The 23,255-nt window shown below is 38.7% G+C and overlaps 2 protein-coding genes across 3 annotated transcripts in view; both read right to left on the bottom strand.

The window, feature by feature from the left end:
- Positions 1-14,298, bottom strand: part of LOC105536051 (putative G antigen family E member 3) — an 83,206-nt gene extending 68,908 nt beyond the window's left edge. Inside the window, exon 1 of the mRNA XM_011975330.1 lies at positions 14,209-14,298. The gene's annotated coding sequence lies outside the window, so the exon portion shown is untranslated. The remainder of the gene's footprint in view (positions 1-14,208) is intronic.
- LOC105536052 (P antigen family member 5) lies at positions 10,566-14,290 on the bottom strand. 2 transcript variants are annotated; one of them, XM_011975332.1, is made up of 5 exons: positions 14,209-14,290; positions 13,215-13,306; positions 12,795-12,903; positions 11,934-12,059; positions 10,566-10,688 (listed from the first exon to the last, which is right to left on the bottom strand). In XM_011975332.1, exons 2-5 carry the CDS (start codon positions 13,296-13,298, stop codon positions 10,672-10,674), a joined length of 336 nt encoding a protein of 111 aa, XP_011830722.1. In that variant the 5' UTR covers positions 13,299-13,306; positions 14,209-14,290; the 3' UTR covers positions 10,566-10,671. The 2 variants fall into 2 exon arrangements, with proteins under 2 accessions (XP_011830722.1, XP_011830721.1); XM_011975331.1 differs by having other exon boundaries at positions 10,569-10,688; positions 14,019-14,286.
- Positions 14,299-23,255: the final 8,957 nt, after the last annotated feature.

Genomic DNA, 23,255 nt, shown 5'->3' with positions numbered 1-23,255 from the left:
AATAATGCCAGGCATAAATGGCTTCTGTTAAACCCCTAAAGAAGAAATATTGACAATTCATCCAAACTCTTCAAGAAAATGGAACAGACAAAAATATTTCCTGTGATGATTAATATAGAGTGTCAAATTGATTAGATTGAAGGATGCAAAGTATTGTTCCTGGGTGTGTCTGTGAGGGTGTTGCCAAAGGAGGTTAACATTTGAGTCAGTGGACTGAGACAGACAGACACACCCTCAATCTGGGTGGGCACCATCTAATCAGCTGCCAGTGCAGCTAGAATAAAAAGCAGGCAGAAGAAGGTGGAAGGAGTGAACTTGCTGAGTCTTCCAGCCTTCATCTTTCTCCCATGCTGAATGTTTCCTGCCCTTAAACATCAGACTTCAAGTTCTTCAGCTTTTGTACTCAGACTTACACCAGTGGTTTGCCAGGGGCTCTTGGGTCTTCAGCCACAGACTGAAGGCTGCACTGTTGGCTTCCCTATTTTTGAGATTTTTGGAATCAGACTGGCTTCCTTGCTCCTCAGCTTGCAGACAGATGGCCTATTGTGGGTTTTTACCTTGTGATTGTGTGAGCTAATACTCTTTAATAAGCTTTCCTTCATATATACATCTATCCTATTAGTTCTGTCCTTCTAGAAAACCCTAATATACTTCCCAACTAATTTTATGAATCCATCATTACTCTGATACAAAAACAATAAAAGACATTACAAATAAATGAAACTACACACAATATTTCTTATGAATATGCACACAAAAATTCTCAAAAATATTGGCTAACTGAATCCAGCAATATATTAAAAATACAAAAATACAATGAGGAAATGAGACTTATACTGAAAATTCAGGGTTGGTTCATATTTGCATGTTATATGATAATCTTAGTAAATGAGAAAAAAAAGCATTTAATAAGATTCAACATCCATTAATATTAAAATCTCTCAACACCTAAAATGTGAAGAAAATTTTTTTTAAAAAAACTGACAGTACCGAGTACTACCTAGGATACAGTGTAACTAACACTCTTACACATTGCTGGTGGGAATGTAAAATGACACAGACACTTTGGAAAACAGTTTGCCAATTTCTAATAAACTGTCTTAGTCCATTCAGGTTGCTATAACAAAATATCATAAAGTAGATGGCTTATAAACAACAGAAACTTACTTCTCACAGTTCTAGGGACTACAAGTCTGAGATTAGAGTGCCAGGATATTAGAGTTCCGGTCAAAGCTTTCTTCTGGGTTTCAGACAGTTGACTTCTGACCATAAACTCAGATGGTGGAAAGAGGGTAATAGAGCTCTCTAGGGTCCCTTTTATATGGGCACTAATCCCATTCATGAGGGTCCCACCCTCAATACCTAATTACCTCCCAAATATCCCATCTTTTAATACCACTCCATTGAGATTTCAACATATGAATTCGATGGGGACACATTCAATTCATTGCATAGACTTAAATATACACTTTTTATATGATCTAGCAATCCTCCTAGATATTCAAAAAGGAGAAAAGTTATGTCTCCAAAAATCTCACAGATAGATTGTTAGACCATTTTCGTGTTGCCATAAATACCTGAGGCTGAGTTATTTATGATGAAAATAGGTTTAATCGGCCCACAGTTCTGCAGGCTGCACAGGAAGCATGGTGCTAGCATCTGTTTCTGGGGAGGCCTCAGGAAGCTTATAATCATGTTGGAAGGCAAAGAAGGAACAGGCATATCACATGGCAAGAGGGAGCAAGAGAACAAAGTGGGGACATCCTGGACTGTTAAATAACCACGTCTTGTATGAACTGAGTGAGAACTTGCTTACCACCAAGGGGGATAAGTGTTAAACAATCCATGAGGCATCTGCCTCAATGATCTAATCACCTCCCACCAGGGCTCACCTCCAACACTGGGAATCACATTTCAACATGAGATTTAGAGGGGATAAACATCAAAACCATATCATTCCTCCTCTAGCCCCTCAAATTTCATGTCCTTCTCACATTTCAAAATATAATCATGCCTTCACAATAGTCTCCCAAAGTCTTCACTCATTCCAGCATTAACTCAAAAGTCCCAAGTACCAAGTTTCATCTGGAGATGAGTTCCTTCCACCTATGAGCCTGTGATATAAAAAAAAAAAAAAAAACAAAAAACATTTATTTACTCCCAAGATACAATGGTGGTACCAGGTATTGGATATACATTCCCATACCAAAATGGGTAAATGGGACAAAAAAAGGGGCTACAGGCCCTAAGTAAGTCTGAAACCCAGCAGGGCAGTCATTAAATCTCAAAGCTCCAAAATAACCTCCTTTGACTCCATGTCCAGCATCTAGGACACACTGCTGCAAGTGGTGGGCTCCCAAAGCCTTAGATATCTCCACCCCTGTGGCTTGCAGGTTGCAGCCCCTGTGGCTATGTTAATGGGTTGGAGCTGAGTGCCTGCAGCTTTTCCAGGCTCAGCATGCAAGCTGCTGGTCGCTCTACCATTCTGGGGTCTGGCGGGTGGCAGTCTCCTTTACAGAACTCCACTAGGCAGTGCTCTGGTGGGGACTCTGTGAGGGGAGGACTCTAACCCCACATTTCTCCTCTGCACTACCCAAGTAGATTTCTGTGAGGGCTCTGTTTCTGTGGCAGGCTTCTGTCCAGGCAGCCAGACTTTCTTGTACATCCTCTGAAATTTAGAGGGAAGCTGCCAAGCTTACTTCAGTCTTGCATCCTGTGTACCCACAGACTTAACACCACATGGAAACCACCAAGGGTTATGGCACTTTGTGCTCTCCAAAACAGTGGCCTGAGCAGTATCTGAGGCCCTTTTCACTGAGGCTGGAGCTGGAGCAGCCAAGATGTAGGAAGCAGTGTCCTGAAGCTGCACAGGACAGCAGGACCTGGGGCCTGGCCAACAAATCATTCTTTTCCTTCTAAGTCTCTGGGCCTGTGATGGCAGGCGCTGTCTCCAAGATCTCTGAAATGCCTTCAAGGCGTTTTACCATTGTCTTGGACATTAGCACTTGGCTCCCTTTTACTATGTTAACCTCTCTAGCAAGTGGCTGCTCCACAGTCTGTTTATGTTCTCTCCTGAAAAATGGTCTTTCCTCTTCTACTACATGGCCAGGCTGTAAATTTTCCAAAGTTTTATGTTCTATTTCCCTTTTAAATATAAGTTCCAACTTTAAGTCATTTATTTGCTTTTGTATCTGATCATATGTTGTGAGCAGCAGTCAGGCCACATATTGAACACTTGGCTGCTTAGAAATTTCTTCCACCAGATACCCTAAGTCATCACTTTTAAGTTCAAACTTCCACAAATCCCTACAGCATAGACACAATGCAGCCAAGTTTTTTGCTAGGGTGTAACAAGGGTGACCTTTGATCCACTTCCCAATAACATCCTCATTTTCATCTAAGGCGTTATCAGCCTGGCCTTCACTGTGCATATTTCCATCAGCATTTTGGTTACAACCACTTAACAAATATTTAAGAAGTTCTGAATGTTCCCTTGTCCTCCTGTCTTCTTCTGAGACCTACAAACACTTCCGACCTCTACCCATTACCCAGTTCCAAAGCCACTTCTACATTTTCAGTTATCTTTATGGCAATGCCCCACTCCTCCCCAATTTTCTGTGTTAGGCCATTTTTACATTGCTATAAAGACATGCCTGAGGCTGGGTAATTTATAAAGGAAGGAGGTTTAATTGGCCCATGGTTCTGCAGGCTATACAGAAAGCTTGGTGCCCACATCTGCTTCCAGGGGAGGTGTCAGGAAGCTTACAATCATGGCAGAAGGCAAAGAGGGAGCAGGCATAACACATGGTGAGAGGCATCAGTAGAGTGAGCGGGAAGAGGTCCCAGACTTTTAAACAATCATATCTCATGTGAACTGAACAAGAACTCACTTATCACCAAGGGGATGGTGCTAAACAATTCAGGAGGGATCTGCCTCCATGATCCAATCACCTCCCATCATAGCCCATCTCCAATACTGGGAATCACATTTCAACATGAGATTTGGAGGAGACAAATATTCAAACCACGTTATGAATCTTCTTGGAGTGGTTTTATCTCCAAGAAAGGAAAACAAATAAAGTGTCCTTCAATTTGTCCTTTAATCAAATAGTGTTAAATCCATACAGAGAAATACTACTCATCAATAAAGGGGAACAAAGTACTGATAGACAGCATGAATGAATCTCATGCTGGATAGTGAAAAGTAAAAGAAATGTAAAAGAAGCCAGGTGTGAAAAATTAAATACTCTATAATTTTATTTATATGATTCTACAAAAGGCCAAACTATAGTGTTGGAAAACAGATCAGTGGCTGCCAGTGGATAGAGACAGAGGAAGAGGTTGACTTAAAAAGGGCAGAAGACAAAATTTTGGAATCATAGAACTATTCTATAGCTTGATTGTGGTAGTACTTATATACTGCATGCATTTGTCAAAACTCAAACTGTAGAACGAAAGAGTGAATTTTTCTGTAATTGAATTATGCCTCAATACTAAAAATAATGTCATATAGTAAACTGAGGCACTACAAAGTAATTCAGATGTGACCCAGCTGATTGAACTATTGCACATCAAAGCATCTCACGCCAGCAAATCCATGGTATGCTTGGAACCACACAATCTTTATTCTGGAATAACTAAGAGTGTTGGATGGTATGTTCGGGAAGACAACATAACCTCAATTGAGTTACCCTGGAGGAACAGCCTTCAGTATTCAAAGCTGAGGAGTCATTGGTAAAGGTTTGGCTTAAGAACTGTTGAATTAAGTGAAAAAAGCAGCAGTGGAAAATTAAGCAATGGCTGTTACCAGTACCACCAAAGCAGACATTTTGTGAAGGAGGAGTCCGCCTTACACACAACTGCAGCAAATTCTTACCCTGTGAATCTTGGAATTTTAGGTGCCTATGACTCTGATCGACCTGAGCTGTCTGGTACCAAGCAACGTGGAGGGGCTGCTGCCTCATCATTGGATTCTTAGCCTCGCGTTGCCCAACAGACACATCTGGTAATCTCTGGTCCTCCTGAGGTTTTGTTTCCCTATGTCATAGACTTATTTGTATAATTACTTTCCTCACCCAGAGAAGATGATCTTAGCAGCTGAAATAAATATCTCTTAGACCTCAAGGATCCCTGGCTGATGGAGGTTGGCATCCATCTTCAGTATGGCTTCTGACCCAGCCACACAGTTCCTCACAAAAGTCTATGATCCAAAGCTTGAGCAACAGAAAAACATTTTCAATCACCTTTAATGGGTAGACTTGAGAATAAACAGACCAGACTTTATGGGTTTATCTTTCTCTGTGGAGAAAACAATAATCTCTCCATCTTCACTCATTGCCCAGGTTTTCTGTCTTCCCTTTGAGTGCTTCCATACCCAAATTTCTGAATCAAAGACAGTCATCAGATGACTTGGAGAGAACAGCAGAAATCAGTTTTCCCTGAGTTTCAGCGTGCCCCAAATTGAACTTAGTTCATTCAAAGCACTCCAACCAAAGTCAGTACAACTTAAGAATCCCTACTCCCCATGGGCTATCGTTTATCCTTTTCAAAAAAAATTTAGGTTGTTGTCAAAGTTGGTGGCGGCGGGGGTGGGGGGTAGCAGTGCTTGCAAGTCTATGGGCAACATACAACTCCTACAACTCCAGTGCTGTGTACATCCTTCCGCAGTAGAGGAAAAAAATGAGTATCCAATATGTTTTAGGAAGTTGCCTTCACTTTAGTATCAACAGGAGAGCTCAATTGGTTAAGCTGTATACTTATATTTCAGTTATCAATTAAGAAAAAGTAGTTTTAAAGTCTCTTAGAAATTAGGTAGCAAATAAAAAAGCATTCAATGAAAGACAGGAGTGAAACAATTTTAAAAGTTTTAATAAAGGTGATATAGATTTAGATTAAGAAAATCTCTGGATACTGAGAAAAGAGAAAGAGGCAAAAGAAATTATCAGAGAAATAATGCAAAGAAGGCCGGGTGCGGTGGCTCATGCCTGTAATCCCAGCACTTTCGGAGGCCGAGGCGGGTGGATCATGAGGTCAGGAGTTCGAGACAGCCTGGCCAAGATGGTGAAACCCTGTCTCTACTAAAAATACAAAAATTAGCCGGGTATGGTGGTGGGTGCCTATAATCCCAGCTACTCGGGAGACTGAGGCAGAGAATTGCTTGAACCCAGGAGGCAGAAGTTGCAGTGAGTCGAGATCATGCCACTGCACTCCAGCCTGGGCCACAGAGAGAGACTCCATCTCAAAAATTTTTTAAAAAGCAAAGAAATGCCCCTAAGCAAAGAAAGGCATGATTATCCAGCACAAGTGAAGAGTCTCAGACAAAGGTGTTTCACTGTACACTTTCGTAATACCAAGAATAAATATAAATAGTAAACCCTTAAAACACACACACACTCTCTCTCTCTCTTTCTCTCTCTCTCTCTCTCTCTCTCACACACACACACACAAGACATCCAACCCAATAAAATATGTCCAATGCATTTGAGCAGAGAATACATATGTATGACAAATGAACACCTGAAAATGTGTTCAACATATTACAATGCAAATTAAAAGCAGGAGTATATACCACTACACAACTATTAGAATGACCAGAATTCAAACAATTGACTATACCAAGTGTTCATGATGGCATGGAACAACTATAGCCCTCATTTACTGCTAGTGGGAATGCAAAGTGGCACAGTCCACTTTGAAAAATATTTCACCTGCTTGGCAATAAAGTTCTACAACTGCAAACGAATTCAAGAAAAATAATTTATGGGACAAGCAAAGCAAACTATACATAGCATGTGAATGTTAATTAAAACATAAAACACTATTAAGAACAAAAAGATTATTTAGATTGGTGCAAAAGTAACTGCAGTTTTTGCCATTATTTTTCATTACTTTTAATAGCAAAAACTGCAATTACTTTTGCACCAACCTAATATAATAAAAGGTGCACATGAACTGAAAGGACTGAAAACTGGCTGTTCCACTGGCTAAAGATTTGAACTTGAATAAGATACTTACCTTCTCTGATCGTCAGTTACTTCATCTATAAAATAGAGATGATTAAGTGGAGAGATTTATATTTTTTATGAAAAAGGGAATAACAAACAGAGATTAAAAGTTATTTACAGTGAAACTACCTAGAGCATACACATCATCCCCTGGCAGAAGCTCCTCCCAACCACTCGGGTTTACACGGCCTGCTTCTGTGTTCTGAGCATCCCCTGGCTCATCCTTGTCATTGCTTGTTTTACATTTGTATTGTCACAATCTTCTGAATGACTGTCTATTCATTAGACTCTGAGCTCTAAGAACTCTTATCCTGCATGAAACATTCCTATGTCCTTAGCATCTTTCTAGACCAATGCCCAGAGCCTGATTCCCAGGTTATCAGACAAGTTTTGGTTTGTCTGCATGTTTGTAATATATGCTACTCACTTAACCAAATATGCCATTATTAAACCAGCAATTTGCTTACTGTGAATAATACATTGCAAATGACAAATCACAGGAACTATCTTTCCAAACTTCTGTTCTCTTACACAGGGTTTTGTGGCCTTCATCCCACACTTTGTCTGAAAGTGGCTAGTACTGTCGCATTTCCTACTTTTATATTCATAACAAATCTTGGACATCCTGGTCAGATTTTCCCTCAGTTAAGGGCTGTATTGGCCAATTCACTGATCTTCCCATATACAAAGGGGCTGAAAAACAGATCAGTCTATCAGTGAATATTTTTTGAATCAAGACTGCCTATCTGGTTATTTTAGTATTTATAAGTGTAAGGCATAAATGTCACTCAACCTTATGGCAAAAATAATCAAGAATGTAAACCCAGTAATCAATGGATATGGGAAGTCCAATCTAGTGATTTTACTCTCACACTCACTCTTTTCCCTTTGACTCTTGATTCTAGGCTACGGTATTCATTGTTTTGTTGTTGTTTGATGGACCCCTTGCCTGTGTTCCTCTTGCTCTTCAACTGCTTTTCTATTTATGTGACTTTCTCCAACTAGAGTGTGGTATCCCTCATGGCAAGTACTTTTCAATTCCAGCATCCCAAATACTTCCTTAATATGGCAGGCATTAGTGCATGTCTATCATAATGACCCTAGCAATGGAAAGCATCTCCCTCACTTTGGAGTCATTATTGTGGATGTTATGTTTGAAGGTCCCACACATACAGCCTTTTGTTTTGTGCCAAACCCTGTAGGGGAACGACTCTGTTATGGTGCCCTGGAAACTCTGCATCTTGCCACATAGGCCCTGGTATACAAGCTTAACTGCAGTCTGAGCTGAGTCTTGGCAGAACACCCAGTGGTTCCTCTTGGCACAAGGAAAGCAAAGCAGCACAGTAAGTGGCTGCAATTAGGCAGTTTCTCACCTACCTCCCTATATTGCGGGAGCCTGACACAAGGCCATTACACTTCCATCTCCCTAGTTTCAGTTGGGCACAGGATGTTCCTTCTTGCCCCAAATTTGGGTACAGTTGTGGGCTACAAAACTGCCTACTATCATAGGGTATGGCTATGGGCTCATCAGCAGCAGAGAGACCTACCACCTAGGCTCTCTGTCACTGAGCACGTCTGATTCAGTGTCATGCTGTAGCACTAGGGACACAGGGAGCTAACACAATTTGATCTTGCTTTTTCTTTCTCTGTAAGTTAATAAAATGTTTGGATCCATCAAGCTCATTGTCACCTTACAAGTTAAATCGGTGTAAGTGTGACAAGCCAATCTAATAATACCAGTAGTGATACTTGAGTCTGTTTGACACTGCAGTGCTGCTTAGGAACAGCTTGACCACTTGACAGACTCTGGTACTGAGTTGTATGGTGTTGCATAACCAGAATATTGACTTACTTTCCTTGGCATCACACATCTCAAGGGACAGAGTTTTCAGCACACAGCAATATTTGGGGCAGATTTTGTCAGGTATGGGTAACTTGCAAATCAACTTTAGAATTGATGCCATGTCTGATGCCAACTACATCATTCAATGAATATATTCAATTTAAAAAAGAAAAAGGCAATAAGGAAAAAAAGAAAATGATAATTCAAATCAGTTGAACTCAAATTCATCAAAAAAGTTAACTTAATATCCCCTACTTGAAATTCAAAAGCAATATTGTTTGCTAGAAGTGTAATTGTAAAGGTTAAAAAAAATGCAAAAAAGAAAATTTTAATGAAAAAATGTAATCTAACTAATGAACCAAATCTATTTATACTGTAATATCTAGCCATATATGTTTGCTCACTTATTCATAATAGCAGTAATTTAGTATACACATTACAATTTCTATTTTAGAAATATGGAAGCAGATCCAAATTAAGTATGTTTTCCAGCCAGGATGTTTCAGAACCAGGACAGAAACCCACGGCTGTTTCACGCCTTGGCCAAAAAGAGACAGTATAGATATGACTCAAGAATCTTTGCCGCAGCCTATGGACCTCTCACATATTTTGTGGCAAACTGCGATACCTCTAAATTTAGGATCATTTTTTATTTGGACCATAGATTTTAAATATTTTTGGATCAAAGAAATATACTTAAACCTCTGTCGAGGAGGAAATAATTGACCTATATAATCCCCTGCCATTCCCTAAGCACTGTGCACTCTGAATGAAGTCCTTTGTTGAAGAACTGTTTTATTGGGTTGTTAAGATGAAAATGGGGGCTCAGAGATCTAATATAGAAACTTATCAATGTGATTCACCACATAAACCAATTAATAAAGAAAAAATTCAGCTGGGCGCCCGTGGCTCATGCCTGTAATCCCAGTACTTTGGGAGGCCGAGGCGGATGGATCATGAGGTCAAGAGTTCAAGACCAGCCTGGCCAAGATGGTGAAACCCCATCTCTACTAAAAATACAAAAATCAGCCGGGCGCAGTGGCGGGCACCTATAATCCCAGTTACTTGGGAGGCTGAGGCAGAAGAATTGCTTGAACCCAGGAGGCAGAGGTTGCAGTGAGCTGAGATTGTACCACTGTAGTACAGCCTGGGTGACAGAGTGAGACTCTGTCAAAAAAAAAAAAAAAAAACCTATGATCATCTGAATAGATGCACTACAAGTGTTTGATAAAATTCGACATATACTGAAGATAACTACTCTTAGTAAACCAGGAATAGAACTTCTTTACTCTGATAAGCTGCACCTATAAGAAAAGTACACTAACCATTATGGTGAAATATGGAAAATGATGTGTTTCTGATCAGAAACAAGACAAGAATGTCTACAACCACCAACTGCATTCAAATTATACTGGGAAATTCTGTCCACTACCATGAATGAGAAAAGTAAATAAAAGGAATAATGTTAAAAATGGCAAAAAAAACCCTGTTATTATTAAAAGATTATACAGTTGTGTATGTTAAAAATCCAAAAGGATATAGAGGTAAACTTTTGGAATTAATAAGCATAGTTAGAAAAGTTGCAGGATAGAAAATCAATGTATCAACATGTTCTCTCTTTATACCATCTCAAACACAGGATTTAAACTTTCATAAAAGATGCAATTCTCAAGAGTATTAAAAATCTAGAAATAAATTTAACAAAAAAGTATAAGAAGTCTTTGCAGAAAACTGTAAAACTTTATTAAGAGAATGTTTAGCAGTCAAATTTCCAGCATAAGAACAATATTCTTGGTTTCAGTCTTCATTTGTCTTGGTTTAAACCTATAGTTGCCCTTCACCTATAATATAAATATAAAATTAGGGGACGTTACTCAGCAGATTTTTATTTAGATGACACTAGAGTTATACAACTACAGTGTTGATTAACTAAAATCAGAACCCTGAAGGTGTCCCTTTAGCTTACATCCAGCTAGCCTCTAAATAAACTTTGAAGGTAGACTTCCAGGCATATTAAGAATATTTTTAATTCATGCCATTTTTTCTAGTAGAATAAGGAAAACAAAGAGACTGTTCGAGTACAGAATGAATTAAATCAAGTGAATCTATTTTATATGTGTAAGTGGAAAGCAAAAATATGCCTATACTTTTAGTAAAAAGTCAACCAAACAGAAACCTAAGAAAAAAATATATTTTAAAGTATCATTTAAATATTTTGATATGAAATAACACCGAATATAGAATATGCTTAGAACTGCCTAAGTGTAGGAAATAGAAAAGTCAGTATTACTTTTGTGCATCTTGTGAAAAAGTGTAAAAATGTTACTTTGGACTAGTTTAGACATTATGTAGTTCTTTAAGTAGTGAATATTTGTCACTATTTTCATGGGTACTCCTGCCTCTCAACGTGCTTAAAAGCATTTCAGTTTATACAGTAAACCGAAAACCACCACACTAGCTTTAAGCCATTACCATCACAATTAACATTACAATATAAACTGATACTTATTATAAACATGTTACGTATTTGTTAAAAACAATTGCCTGTAAAAACATCTGAAAATTATTGGCTGTTGGTTAAATGACTTACATTCAAAAGTTAGAAAACCTTTTCATATCTTTCTTTTAAAAATGACACATGAAATCATATATATTTATCACATACAACATGATGTTTTAAAATATATACACATTGTAAAATGACTCAATCAAGCTAATTAATATATGCATTACTTCACATAGCTGTGAAGACACTCAAAATCTACTCTCTTAGCATGTTTCATACCTTTAATATCATAATTCAATTAGCTTTGACCCAATTTTTCTCTGTCTCTTGAAGTCCTGGCCCCAAGTGATCTTTCTGCCTCGGCCTCCCAAAGTGCGGGGATTGAAAGCATTAGCCACCAAACCTGGCCCTCTATCTCTGATAGTGTGTAAGGCAGCCATTTGGGGTCTGAACTGCCTTCAAAGAATCTTTAGATGTGAAGTATGATATTGAAGTAGCAGTAATTTTGTCTCTGTGTCACACAAAATACAATATTATGAAAATAGAAGCCCCATAGTATGCATCTTATTGAATAACATACCTGCTTCCAGCACTTTAGTGGGACCAAGAGTGGGCAGAGTCCCCTCCCTGACATCAGGACCACCTCCAGGCTCATCCTCTATCTTAAGCAGAGCAAATTCCTGTTGAAAAGCTTCCAAATCAGGCCCTTAAAGATAAAAAGGTCATCAATCTACGAATTAAAATATGAACTATGAATGAGGAAATAATATTTATTCCCTTATCATTGTGAAATAAAAACCTGTAGGCTAATTATTTCAGGAGTCTGTCGCCAGAAAAACAGGAAAGCAGAGATGTTCAAACACTGCCCTTTCCTTTCCCAAGGTTGGCCCTAGACAACTTACTTGTAGGTTTTGTAGTCATTTGTTCTTATTCTTATCACATTCAGTAAGTGACTTGTTTGAGTCAGTCTAACTAAACTATGAGCTTTAGGCAAAAATTTGGCACTGACATCTCCAGCACTTAGCATTACGTGGCATAAGGAAGCATTAATAAATATGTGTTTAAAAGTATCTTAAAAAAATACATGAGATGTCAGCAGATGGCAGACTAGGAAGCTGCAAGCTGCCATTTTTCCACAGAAACATAAAACAAAACAAAAAACACAAACTGGCTGAACAAATCATACAGGAGCTCTGGAAAACACTCAAAGGTTTACAGCAACCAAGCAAATACCCAATCAATAAAAAGTCTCCATCAAAATGGCAGGAAAGTTTTGTGGCTTTTTATATGTCCTTGTCCCACCCCTCCCCACAGCAGCAGCAGGAAATGTTTAAGATTCCTTCCTATTGTTTTCTGGCCTCCTGTTACTGGTATGTCATAAAATATAATGCATAAATATACCTCCACCACCCACAAGCATTATTCTCCACTCTCCCTTCACCTTGAACAGCAGGTGCTCCTTCATTTTCGATCTCCCCACTAGGTGCAATACCCTGATTTTCAGTTGGTGCTTCCTCTTCTTGACGTTTTTCCTCAGTGGGCTGCTGGACCTAAGGGTGTAAGTGTGTGTGCAAATAAAAAGTCAACAATATAAACACACAAATGCATATGTGCATCAAATAATAAATCTAAAGACATTTTCCAACATATATAGAGAGAGAGAGAAAAAGAGAGTAAAATGTCCATATCCATACAGGCAACACCAGAATATAATATTCCTGAACCAAAGTTGCCTTTGTGAGATGCCATCATCACTTTTTTATTAACATGGAACACCTGTGTCAGTGCAGGTACACTCGTTCAAAAATATTTTTAAAAATAAATTGTGTTAATAGAAAACATCAAATGTTAAAGGACTCACAATCACAGGTCCAACTGGCTGGGAAGACTCCCGGTCATTTCCTCTTTCTGAGGATTGAGATCTTGTTCTTACATGCTCACTCATATTTCCCACTGAAAATAAAATACTGTTATTTGGAAAAAGTGTGTAAGAACTTAGCTATATATATGAACATTCCATGGCAAAACGGTGATTTGTACTTTTTTAAGTTAAAAAATGTCAAAATAAGTCACAGAGCAGTAAGTATTCACGCTTTCCAATCAAACTAAGGACAGTTTTGTTTGTGTCATAGCCGAAGAGGCATAGAAATCACCTTAACGCCATAGTAAAACACAGAGGACTTTTCTGAATGTTGGCTTCACAATTAGACTCTCCATCATGTAGACATTTAGGGAAAAAACGGGAAGAGAATTGAAACTGAAGTGACTGCTGCTTTCGTCCCACTGATATACTAGGGCCACCACCACCTGCTCCCCACCCCGCAAAAAATCAAGTTTTGTTGGAACGCACAGCCTCGCCCATTCCTTCCCATGACGTACATGGCGGAGGTGAGAAGTTGCGACACAGAGTGAAGGTTATGTTCCTCATGGGACACCTTTACCAGGCACTCTACAGACCTCGGGGCCGCAGTCACCACCCCACAGCATTCCCAGTTCCCAGGCCCCTTCCTTACCGACCACACTGTCCCTTCTTGCCTCCCTAATGAGGAGTCTGGAAACTGTCCTCCCTCAGAGAGTTTCAGGCGTTTTCGGGACTCAAGACACCTCTAACAGCACCCTCAGCACTCGCCCCATCTTCACGTGATCCCTCCCCTCTGCGGCCCACCTTCCTCCCTCGTTCCAGCCCAGCCACGATTACTGGCCCATGGCGCCTGCATCGCGACCTGGGAGAAGCCGGACCACAAGGCCCTTTTCCCTCAAAGCCACAGACCGTGCTATGGGACCTGTCCTAACGCTGGTTCCTCCACACATTCACTCACAACTGAATTCCCAGGAAGACCGTTCTGCGGACCTACCGGCTGAGTCTCGGTCAGTGAGAAAGAATGAAGATGGCGGAAAGAATGAAGCCACAACTTCTCCCTGCAGAGCTCTGCGAGGACAGAAGATGGGCAGAAGGTGGGCAGAAAAGCGCATGCGCAACAACATGCGCAGCAACAGGTCTGTGCAGCATGCGCACTCGGTGGGGCATTTGCTATGTGACTCAAGTCTTCTTGCTTCTGTGGAGAACCTAAACCACAAGCTATCCTGACAACGAAAATGAACTTACAAAGCATTTTTCTTTTTCTCCTGCCCAACCTTTCTTTCACTTCCAATGGCGTTGGAGAATATGAGCTCCAGGTTACTCTAAGGGAACAATGTGTTTCAGATAAATTCACCATCATATAAATAAATATTAAATATGTCAATACCCATTTTATATCTGCTTTCATAAATAATTTTCTTGCGCCTTCACGAGTTTGCTGTCATGCTTGCAATGATCTTACCCACTCCAGTACGATAAGACATCCATAGTTTTCGTTGCATGATTGTACGTTCAAAATCATTAACCCGGCCAGGCGTGGTGGCTCACGCCTGTAATACCAGCACTTTGGGAGACCGAGGTGGGCAGATCACGAGGTCAGGAGATCGAGACCATCCTGGCTAACTTGGTGAAACCCCATCTCTACTAAAAATTCAAAAAATTAGCCAGGCGTGTTGGCACGCGCCTGTAGTCCCAGCTACTCGGGAGTCTGAGGCTGGAGAATTGCTCGAACCCGGGAGGCGGAAGTTGCAGTGAGCCCAGATCATGCCACTGCACTCCAGCCTGGGCAACAGAGTGAGACTCCGTCTCAAAAAAAAAAAAAATCATTGGTCCATCTGAACAAAATTAAGTGGTAGGGACTCTACGTTATTTGTTGAATCCCTGTTTCACCCACTGTTTTGAATTGGCTCTTTTATCATCACCTACATCCCCACTCAATTTTGTATGTAACTCTCTTCTTTTAATTTTCTTCCACTGAGTTGTTTATACCTGTGCCACTACCATACTATTTTAATTGCTGTAGCTTAATTATATTTGAAATGTGAAATAATGCTTGCCTTCCCTCATTGCTTTCTCCTTTTCTGTCTATTCTGACACGTTTGTCGATGAACTTCAGAATAATTTGATCAGGTGCTAAAATATTCCTATTGAGACACTAGTTGTTATTTTTAAATTACATCTTAACTTAGGGACAATATCTATCTTTCTATTTTATTTTATTTTATTTTATTTTTTACTTTTTTAAAATTTATTTATTATTATTATACTTTAAGTTGTAGGGTACATGTGCATAACGTGCAGGTTTGTTACATATGTATACTTGTGCCTTGTTGGTGTGCTGCACCCATCAACTCGTCATTTACATCAGGTATAACTCCCAATGCAATCCCTCCCCCCTACCCCCTCCCCATGATAGGCCCCGGAGTGTGATGTTCCCCTTCCTGAGTCCAAGTGATCTCATTATTCAGTTCCCACCTATGAGTGAGGACATGCGGTGTTTGGTTTTCTGTTCTTGTGATAGTTTGCTAAGAATGATCATCAGTGACAGATTGGATTAAGAAAATGTGGCACATATACACCATGGAATACTATGCAGCCATAAAAAAGGATGAGTTTGTGTCCTTTGTAGGGACATGGATGCAGCTGGAAACTATCTTTCTATTTTAGAATTTCTCTATGGAAGAAAAAGCCACTCCTCATTTCCTCAAGTCTTTTTATGTATCCCTCACAATGATTGTGTTATTTGCTTCATATTAGTTCTTAACATTCAGATTAAATTTATTATTGGGCATTTTTATTGTTCTATTCCATTGCTGACAGTGGTTTGCTTTCACTGCACTATGTTTTTCATAGAAGTCAAACAATCTCTGTTTGCAAACAGTATGATTCTATACCTAGAAAATCCCAGACTCTCTGCCCAAAAGATCCTTGTCCTTATAAACAACTTCAGGAAAGTTTCAGGATACAAAATTAATGTACAAAAACCAGGAGCATTTCTATACACCAACAACCTTCAAAGTCAGAGTCAAATCAGGAACACAATCCCATTCACAATTGCCACAGAAACAATAAAATACCTAGGAATGCAGCTAACTAGGGAGGAGAAAAGTCTCTACTATGACAACTACAAAATACTGTTTAAAAAAATCAGAGATAACAAAAACAAATGGAAAAACATTCCATGCTCATGAACAGGAAGAAGCATTTTGTTGTCAAAATGGCCAAACTGCAATTTATAGATTCAATGATATTCCTGTTAAACTACCAATGACACTCTTCATGGAATTAGGAAAAAAAAAAAAAAAAAAAAAAAAAGACTTCAAAATTCATATGGAACCAAAAAAGAGCCCGAATAGCCAACGCAATCCTAAGCAAAAAGAATGAAGCCAGAGGCATTATATTACCTGACTTCAAACTATAATACAAGGCCACGGTAACCAAAACAGCATTGTACTGGTACCAAAACAGTCACATAAACCAATCAAATAGAATACACAGTCCGGAAATAATGCTGCACACCTCACACCTATTACCATCTGATCTTCAACAAACTCAACAAAAGCAAGCAATATAGAAAGTATTCCCTATTCAATAAATGGTGCCAGGATAACTGGCTAGCTTATGCAAAAGATTGAAACTGGATCACTTATACAAAAATTAACTAAAGATGGATTAAGAACTTAAGTGTAAAACCTAAAACTATAAAAATCCTGGAAGACGACCTAGGCAACATCATTCTAGACATAGGAATGGGCAAAGATTTCATAACAAAGATGCCAAAAGCCATTCCAGCAAAAGCAAAAATTGACAAATGGGATCTAATTAAACTACAGAGCTTCTGCACAGCAAGGAAACTATCCACAGAGTGAACACACAACACACAGAATGGGAGAATATTTTTGCAAACTATGCATCTAAGGTCTAGTTTCAAGCATCTATAAGGAACATAAAGAAATTAAAAAAAAAAAAAAAAAAAAAAGACACTCCAGGCACGGTGCCTCATCACTGTAATCCCAACACTTTGGGAGGCTGAGGCGGGCAGATCACTTGAGGCCAGGAGTTCAAGAACAGGCTGGCCAATATGGCAAAACCCCGTCTCTACCAAAAATATAAAAATTAGCTGGGTGTGGTGGTGCACGCCTGTAATCCCAGCTACTAGGGTGGCTGAGGCAGGAGAATCACTTGAACCCGTGAGGCAGAGGTTACAGTGAGTGGAGATCATACCACTGCACTCCAGCCTGGGCAACAGGCTGAGACTCTGTCTAAAAACAAAACAAAACAAAACAAATACCATTAAAAAGTGGGCCAAGGATATGAACAGACACTTTCAAAGGAAGACATACATGTGGCCAACAAGCATATGAAATAAAACTCAATGTCACTGATCATTAGAGAAATGCAATTCAATACACAAGAAGCGATCATCTCACACGAGTCAGAATGGCTATTATTAAAAAGTAAAAAAAAAAAAAAAAAAAAAGATGCTGGTGATGTTGTGGAGAGAAAGAAACACTTATTCATTGTTGGTGGAAATGTAAATTAGTTCAACAATCATGAGAAACAGTGTGTCAATTCCCCAAAGACCCAAAACTAGAATTACCATTTGATCCAGCAATCCCATTACTGGGTATATAGCCAAAGAAATATAAATTGTCCTATCATAAAGACACATGCATGTGTATATGTGTATGTTCACTGCAGCCAAAGACATGGACTCAACCTAAAAACCCATCAATGGTAGATTGGATAAAGAAAATGTAGTGCATATATACCATGGAATAGTATGCAGCCATGAAAACAAATGACATTATATCCATTGCTGGAACATAGATAGAGCTGGAGGTCATTATACTTAGCAAAGTAATGCACGAACAGAAAACTAAATACTGCATGTTCTCACTTATAAGTGGGAGCTAAAAATGAGAAAAAATGGACACACACAGGAGAACAACAGACACCGGGGTCTACCAAAGAGTGGAGGTTGGGAGGAGGGAGAGGATCAGGAAAAATAGCTCATGAGTACCAGGCTTAATGCCTGGGTGACAAAATAATCTGTACAACAAACCCCCATGACACAAGTTCACTTGTATAACAAACCTGCACCATATGTATGCCTGAACTAAATATAAAAGATTTTTAAAGAGTAAACAAAAAATAGATTTCAAAACAAAAACTTTGAGAGGAGACACAAATGTCACTATATAATAATAAAGGGGTCAATTCATCAAAAACATACAACAATTTTAAATATATATGCACCCAACACTGGAGCACTCAGATATATAAAACAGATACCATTAGAGCTAAAGAGAGAGATAGGCCCCAATACAATAATGGATGGAGATTTCAGCACTCCACATTCAGTATTGGACAGATCTTCCAGACAGAAACTCAACAACAACAACAACAAAAACAGACTATCTGCACTATAGAGCAAATGGACCTAACAGATATTCACAGAACATTTCATCCAATGACTAGAGAATGCACATTCTTTTCCTCAGTCCATGGATCATTCTCAAGGACAGACCATATATTAGGTCATAAAAACTTTTTTAAAAATTGAAATGTCAAGCATCTTTCCAGACCACAATGGAATAAAACTAGAAATTAATCACAAGAGGAATTTTGGGAACGATACAAGTACATGAAAACTCAACAATCTGCTCCTGAATGATTAATAGGTCATAGAAGAAGCTAAGAAGGAAATTTAAAAATTTCTTGAAACAAATGATAATGTAAACACTACATACCAAAACCTATGGGATACAGCAAAAGCAGTACTAAGAAAGACATTTATAGCTGTAAGTGCCTACATCAAAAAAGGTAAAAACTTCAAATAAACAATCTAATGACACATCTTAAAGAGCTGCAAACAAAGAGCAAACCAAACCAAAAATTTGTAGAAGAAAAGAAATAACTTGGGAGGCTGAGGCGGGTGGATCACAAGGTCAGGAGATCGAGACCATCCTGGCTAAGACGGTGAAACCTCGTCTCTACTAAAAATACAAAAAATTAGCCAGGTGTTGTGGTGGGCGCTTGTAGTCCCAGCTACTCGGGAGGCTGAGGCAGGAGAATGGCTTGAACCCGGGAGGCGGAGCTTGCAGTGAGCCAAGATTGCGCCACTGTACTCCAGCCTGGGCGACAGAGCAAGACTCTGTTTCAAAAAAAAAAAAAAACAAAAAATAAAGCAGAAAAAAATAAAATCGAAATGAAAAAAATCCTACAAAAGAGCAATAAAACAAAAAGTTGTTTTTAATATGTTAAGCAAAATTGACAAACAATTAGCCAGACTAAGAAAAAAAGAGAGAAAACCCAAATGAATAAAATAATAAGAATAATAAAATCGGAAATGAAAAATGATTTAGGAGGCTGAGACAGACAGTGTGTAGCATTATACTACAGAGCTATAGTAACCAAAACAGCATGGTGCTGGCATAAACACACAAATATAGATTAATAGAACAAAATAGAGAACCCGGAAAAAAATCCACACACCCACAGTGAACTCACAGTTTACAAAAGTGCCATGAACATATACTGGGGAAAAGACATTCTCTTAAAAAAATTTTGCTGGGAAAACTGGATAGCCATACATAGAAGAATGAAACTAGACCACAAGCTCTGGCTATATAAAAATCAAATCAAAATGAATTAAAGACTTAAATGTAGGACTGAAAACTACGAAACCACTACAGGAAACACTGGAGAAAATCTCCAGGACATTGGTCTGGGCAAAGACTTCTTGAGCAATACTCCACAGGCACAGGCAACCAAAGCAAATATGGACAAATGGTATAACATTAAGTTAAAAGACTTCTGTGCAGCAAAGGATACAATCGACGAAGTGAAGAGACAACCCACAGAATGGGAGATAATGTTTGCAAACTACCCCTCTGACAAAGGATTTATAACCAGAATATACAGGAGCTCAAACAACTCTATAGGAATAAATCTAATGATCCAACAAAAAATGGGCAAAACATTTGAGTAGACATTTCTCAAAAGAAGATATACAAATGGCAAACAGGCATATGAAAAGGTGGTCAATATCATCGATCATCAGAGAAATGTAAATCAAAACTACAGTGAGATATCATCTCACCCCAGTTAAAATGGTTAATATCCAAAAGAAAGGCAATAACAAATGCTGGTGAGGATGTAGAGAAAGGGTAACCCTTGTACACTGTCGTTGGGAATGTAAATTAGTACAACTACTATGGATAACATTTTGAAAGTTTTTCAAAAAACTAAAAACAGAGTTAACATATGATCCAGCAATCCCACTGCTGGGTATATACTCAAGGGAAAGGAAATCAGTATATTGAAGAGATACCTGCATTCCTATGTTTGTTGCAGCACTATTTATAATAGCTAAGATTTAGAAGCAACCTAAGTGTCCTTCGACAGATGAATGGATAAAGAAATTGTGGTACATATACATAATGGGGTACTATCAGCTATAAAAAAAAAAAAGTGAGATCCAGTCATTTGCTACAACATGGATGGAACTGGAGGTCATTATGTTAAGTAAAATAAGCCAGGCACAGAAAGTCAAACATTGTATGTTCTCACTTATTTGTAGGATCTAAAAATTAAAACAATTGAACTCATCAACATAGAGACTAGAAGGATGGATACTAGAGCCTGAGAAGTGTAGTGGGGGGTTGGGGGTAGGTGGGAATAGTTAGTAGGTACAAAAAAATCTAGAAATAATAAAATACTATTTGATATCACAATAGGGTGCCTATAGTCAAGAATAATTGTGTATTCTAAAATAAATAATGTTTTTGGATTTTTTGTAACATAAAGGATAAGTGCTTGAAGGAGTGGATACTCCATTCTCCATGATGTGCTTATTTTACATTGCATGCCTGTATCAAAACATCTCATGTATCTTATATACACCTACTATGTATTTACAAAAATTAAAAATAAAAATAAATTTTAAAACATTCAGTGTATGTTGCATCAAGTTGATCTTCATGGTTATTCAGGTTCTAGAGTCTAAATTATGAAATATTAAAAGAGTGAGTGGATTGTTTTAAATTAATGTGTCCTAAAACATAAGAAAAGTTCCAATGAAGGTAAGAACTTATGAGCAATGAATGTAACATGGAAAAAATGATATAATCACAGTGAATGACTAAACCAAAGCTAAAACTAGGCATAGAGCAGAAATAATGTCATAGCCTGACAGGTTGAACACTGTTGTAGAAACCAGAGGCTCCTCATTCACAGTGGTAAACATAGGCTTTTTAGTTGAGATACTTCGGATGCCAGTCCTTGTGTGCACACACTCCTTTGTGTGATTGTATGAATACCATTTTCACACTTGCTGCATAGGAATTAGAGCACATGTAAAGTATGTTGGCATTCAGATGTGTATCTTTATTTTTCATGATGCATAGTGGATTATATTGAACACCTAGCTCTTAGTAGAGTCCTCTGACAGGCACCCAACACAGATCATAACATTCTTCTGATGGGACAATTCTGCAGAGTCAGTATCCTTACGATGTAATTTCCAACACTGTGCTTTTAGTGACTCATACTACTTTTGTCCCAAAATAAATTATAAAGCTAATTTAACATGGGCTGGAAAGCACCCTTATGACTTCATCAGAGAAAATGAGACTTAAAATTTACATCCAAATGTGTTTGCAAGAAGTCATTACTCCACCCCTCCATCAGTTCAAGAGATATGGTTTGAGATCCTCCATAGGTCATGAACTGAACTACAGTTCACATCTCATTAAAGGAATACAAAATTACAGTCAGATAGGGAGAATAAGTTTAGAAGACCGTGAAAAATGCTGAGAGTGGATGTTAAGTGTTCTCACCACAAAACGATAACTACATAAGGTAATACAACATTAATTAACTATATTTAACCATTCTATAACATATATGTACTTCAAAATATTATGTTGTGCACAATAAATACATACAATTTTATCTGTCAATTAAAGAGTAAATAAATGCATTTGGAAAATGAAGTCTTCAGCATCAGGGCAAGGGACTCCTGAAGGGACCTTCTTCCTAATTTTGAAACTTCTCTGAGCCCAGTTACTTCCTTTGCATGTTCTTTGACATATTTATCTCCAGCTCATACATAAAATTTCTCAGAGACAACCATGGGTTTTATGAATCTTTTTAGACGGTGTAACAATGGGGTTCTCCCCACTAGCCAAGAGCAAATTACTACAAAATAACCAAATGATGAAATTGCTACATATCCACTTGAATGGCACTTTTCAAACCGTAGGCATCCCAGAGCAGGAACTGCAACATCTAAACCTTGTTTACAATGTAAAATTTTGAGGTCAATTTTTTTAATATGTAGGTTGAGCATTTGACTTATTTCTAAGCAAATTTCTAGCCCAATTTATCTGAAGAAAGGAAATGTCTGTGATTCTTTCTGTTCCTAAATTGCTAGAAATATGGCTGAACTTCTTTCAGGTGAAGTAGATTTATGGTAGAATTTGCTCTAAATAATTAGTTGTAGATACAGCTTTAAACATAATGTAAATGTCACAATGAGCCTTGGTGGATATCAACATACAAAAAAAAAAAAAAAATCAATCCAGACACAGTCCTTATACCTTTCATTAAAATGAATTCAAAATGGATCTTAGCGGGGTGGAGCAAGATGGCCACATAGGAACAGCTCCGGTCTCCAACTCCCAGCGCGAGTGACACAGAAGACAGGTGATTTCTGCATTTTCAACTGAGGTACTGGGTTCATCTCACTAGGGAGTGCGGGACAGTCGGTGCTGGTCAGCTGCTGCAGCCCAATCAGCGAGAGCTGAAGCAGGGTAAGGCATCGCCTCACCTGGGAAGCACAAGGGGGAAAGGAATCCCTTTTCCTAGCCAGGGGAACTGAGACACACAACACCTGGAAAATTGGGTAACTCCCACCCCAATACTGCACTCTACCAAGAATCTTAGCAAACGGGCACACCAGGAGATTATATCCCACACCTGGCCGGAAGGGTCCCACGCCCAGGGAGACTCCCTCATTGCTAGCACAGCAGTCTG

The sequence above is a fragment of the Mandrillus leucophaeus genome, unplaced genomic scaffold (assembly GCF_000951045.1).
Source record: "Mandrillus leucophaeus isolate KB7577 unplaced genomic scaffold, Mleu.le_1.0 Scaffold1538, whole genome shotgun sequence".
NCBI classification, from domain to species: domain Eukaryota; kingdom Metazoa; phylum Chordata; class Mammalia; order Primates; family Cercopithecidae; genus Mandrillus; species Mandrillus leucophaeus.
The sequence above is the reverse complement of the archived record's forward strand: the minus strand, read 5'-3'. Positions and strand labels throughout refer to the sequence as shown.

Coding starts and splice junctions, on each gene's coding strand:
- LOC105536052 (XM_011975331.1), bottom strand. CDS start 14,070: ATGCAGGCGCCATGGGCCAGTAATCGTGGCTGGGCTGGAACGAGGGAG. Junction 13,307..14,018: donor GGCTGGAACGAGGGAGGAAG/GTGGGCCGCAGA, acceptor TTTTATTTTCAG/TGGGAAATATGAGTGAGCAT. Junction 12,904..13,214: donor AGCCAGTTGGACCTGTGATT/GTGAGTCCTTTA, acceptor TTACACCCTTAG/GTCCAGCAGCCCACTGAGGA.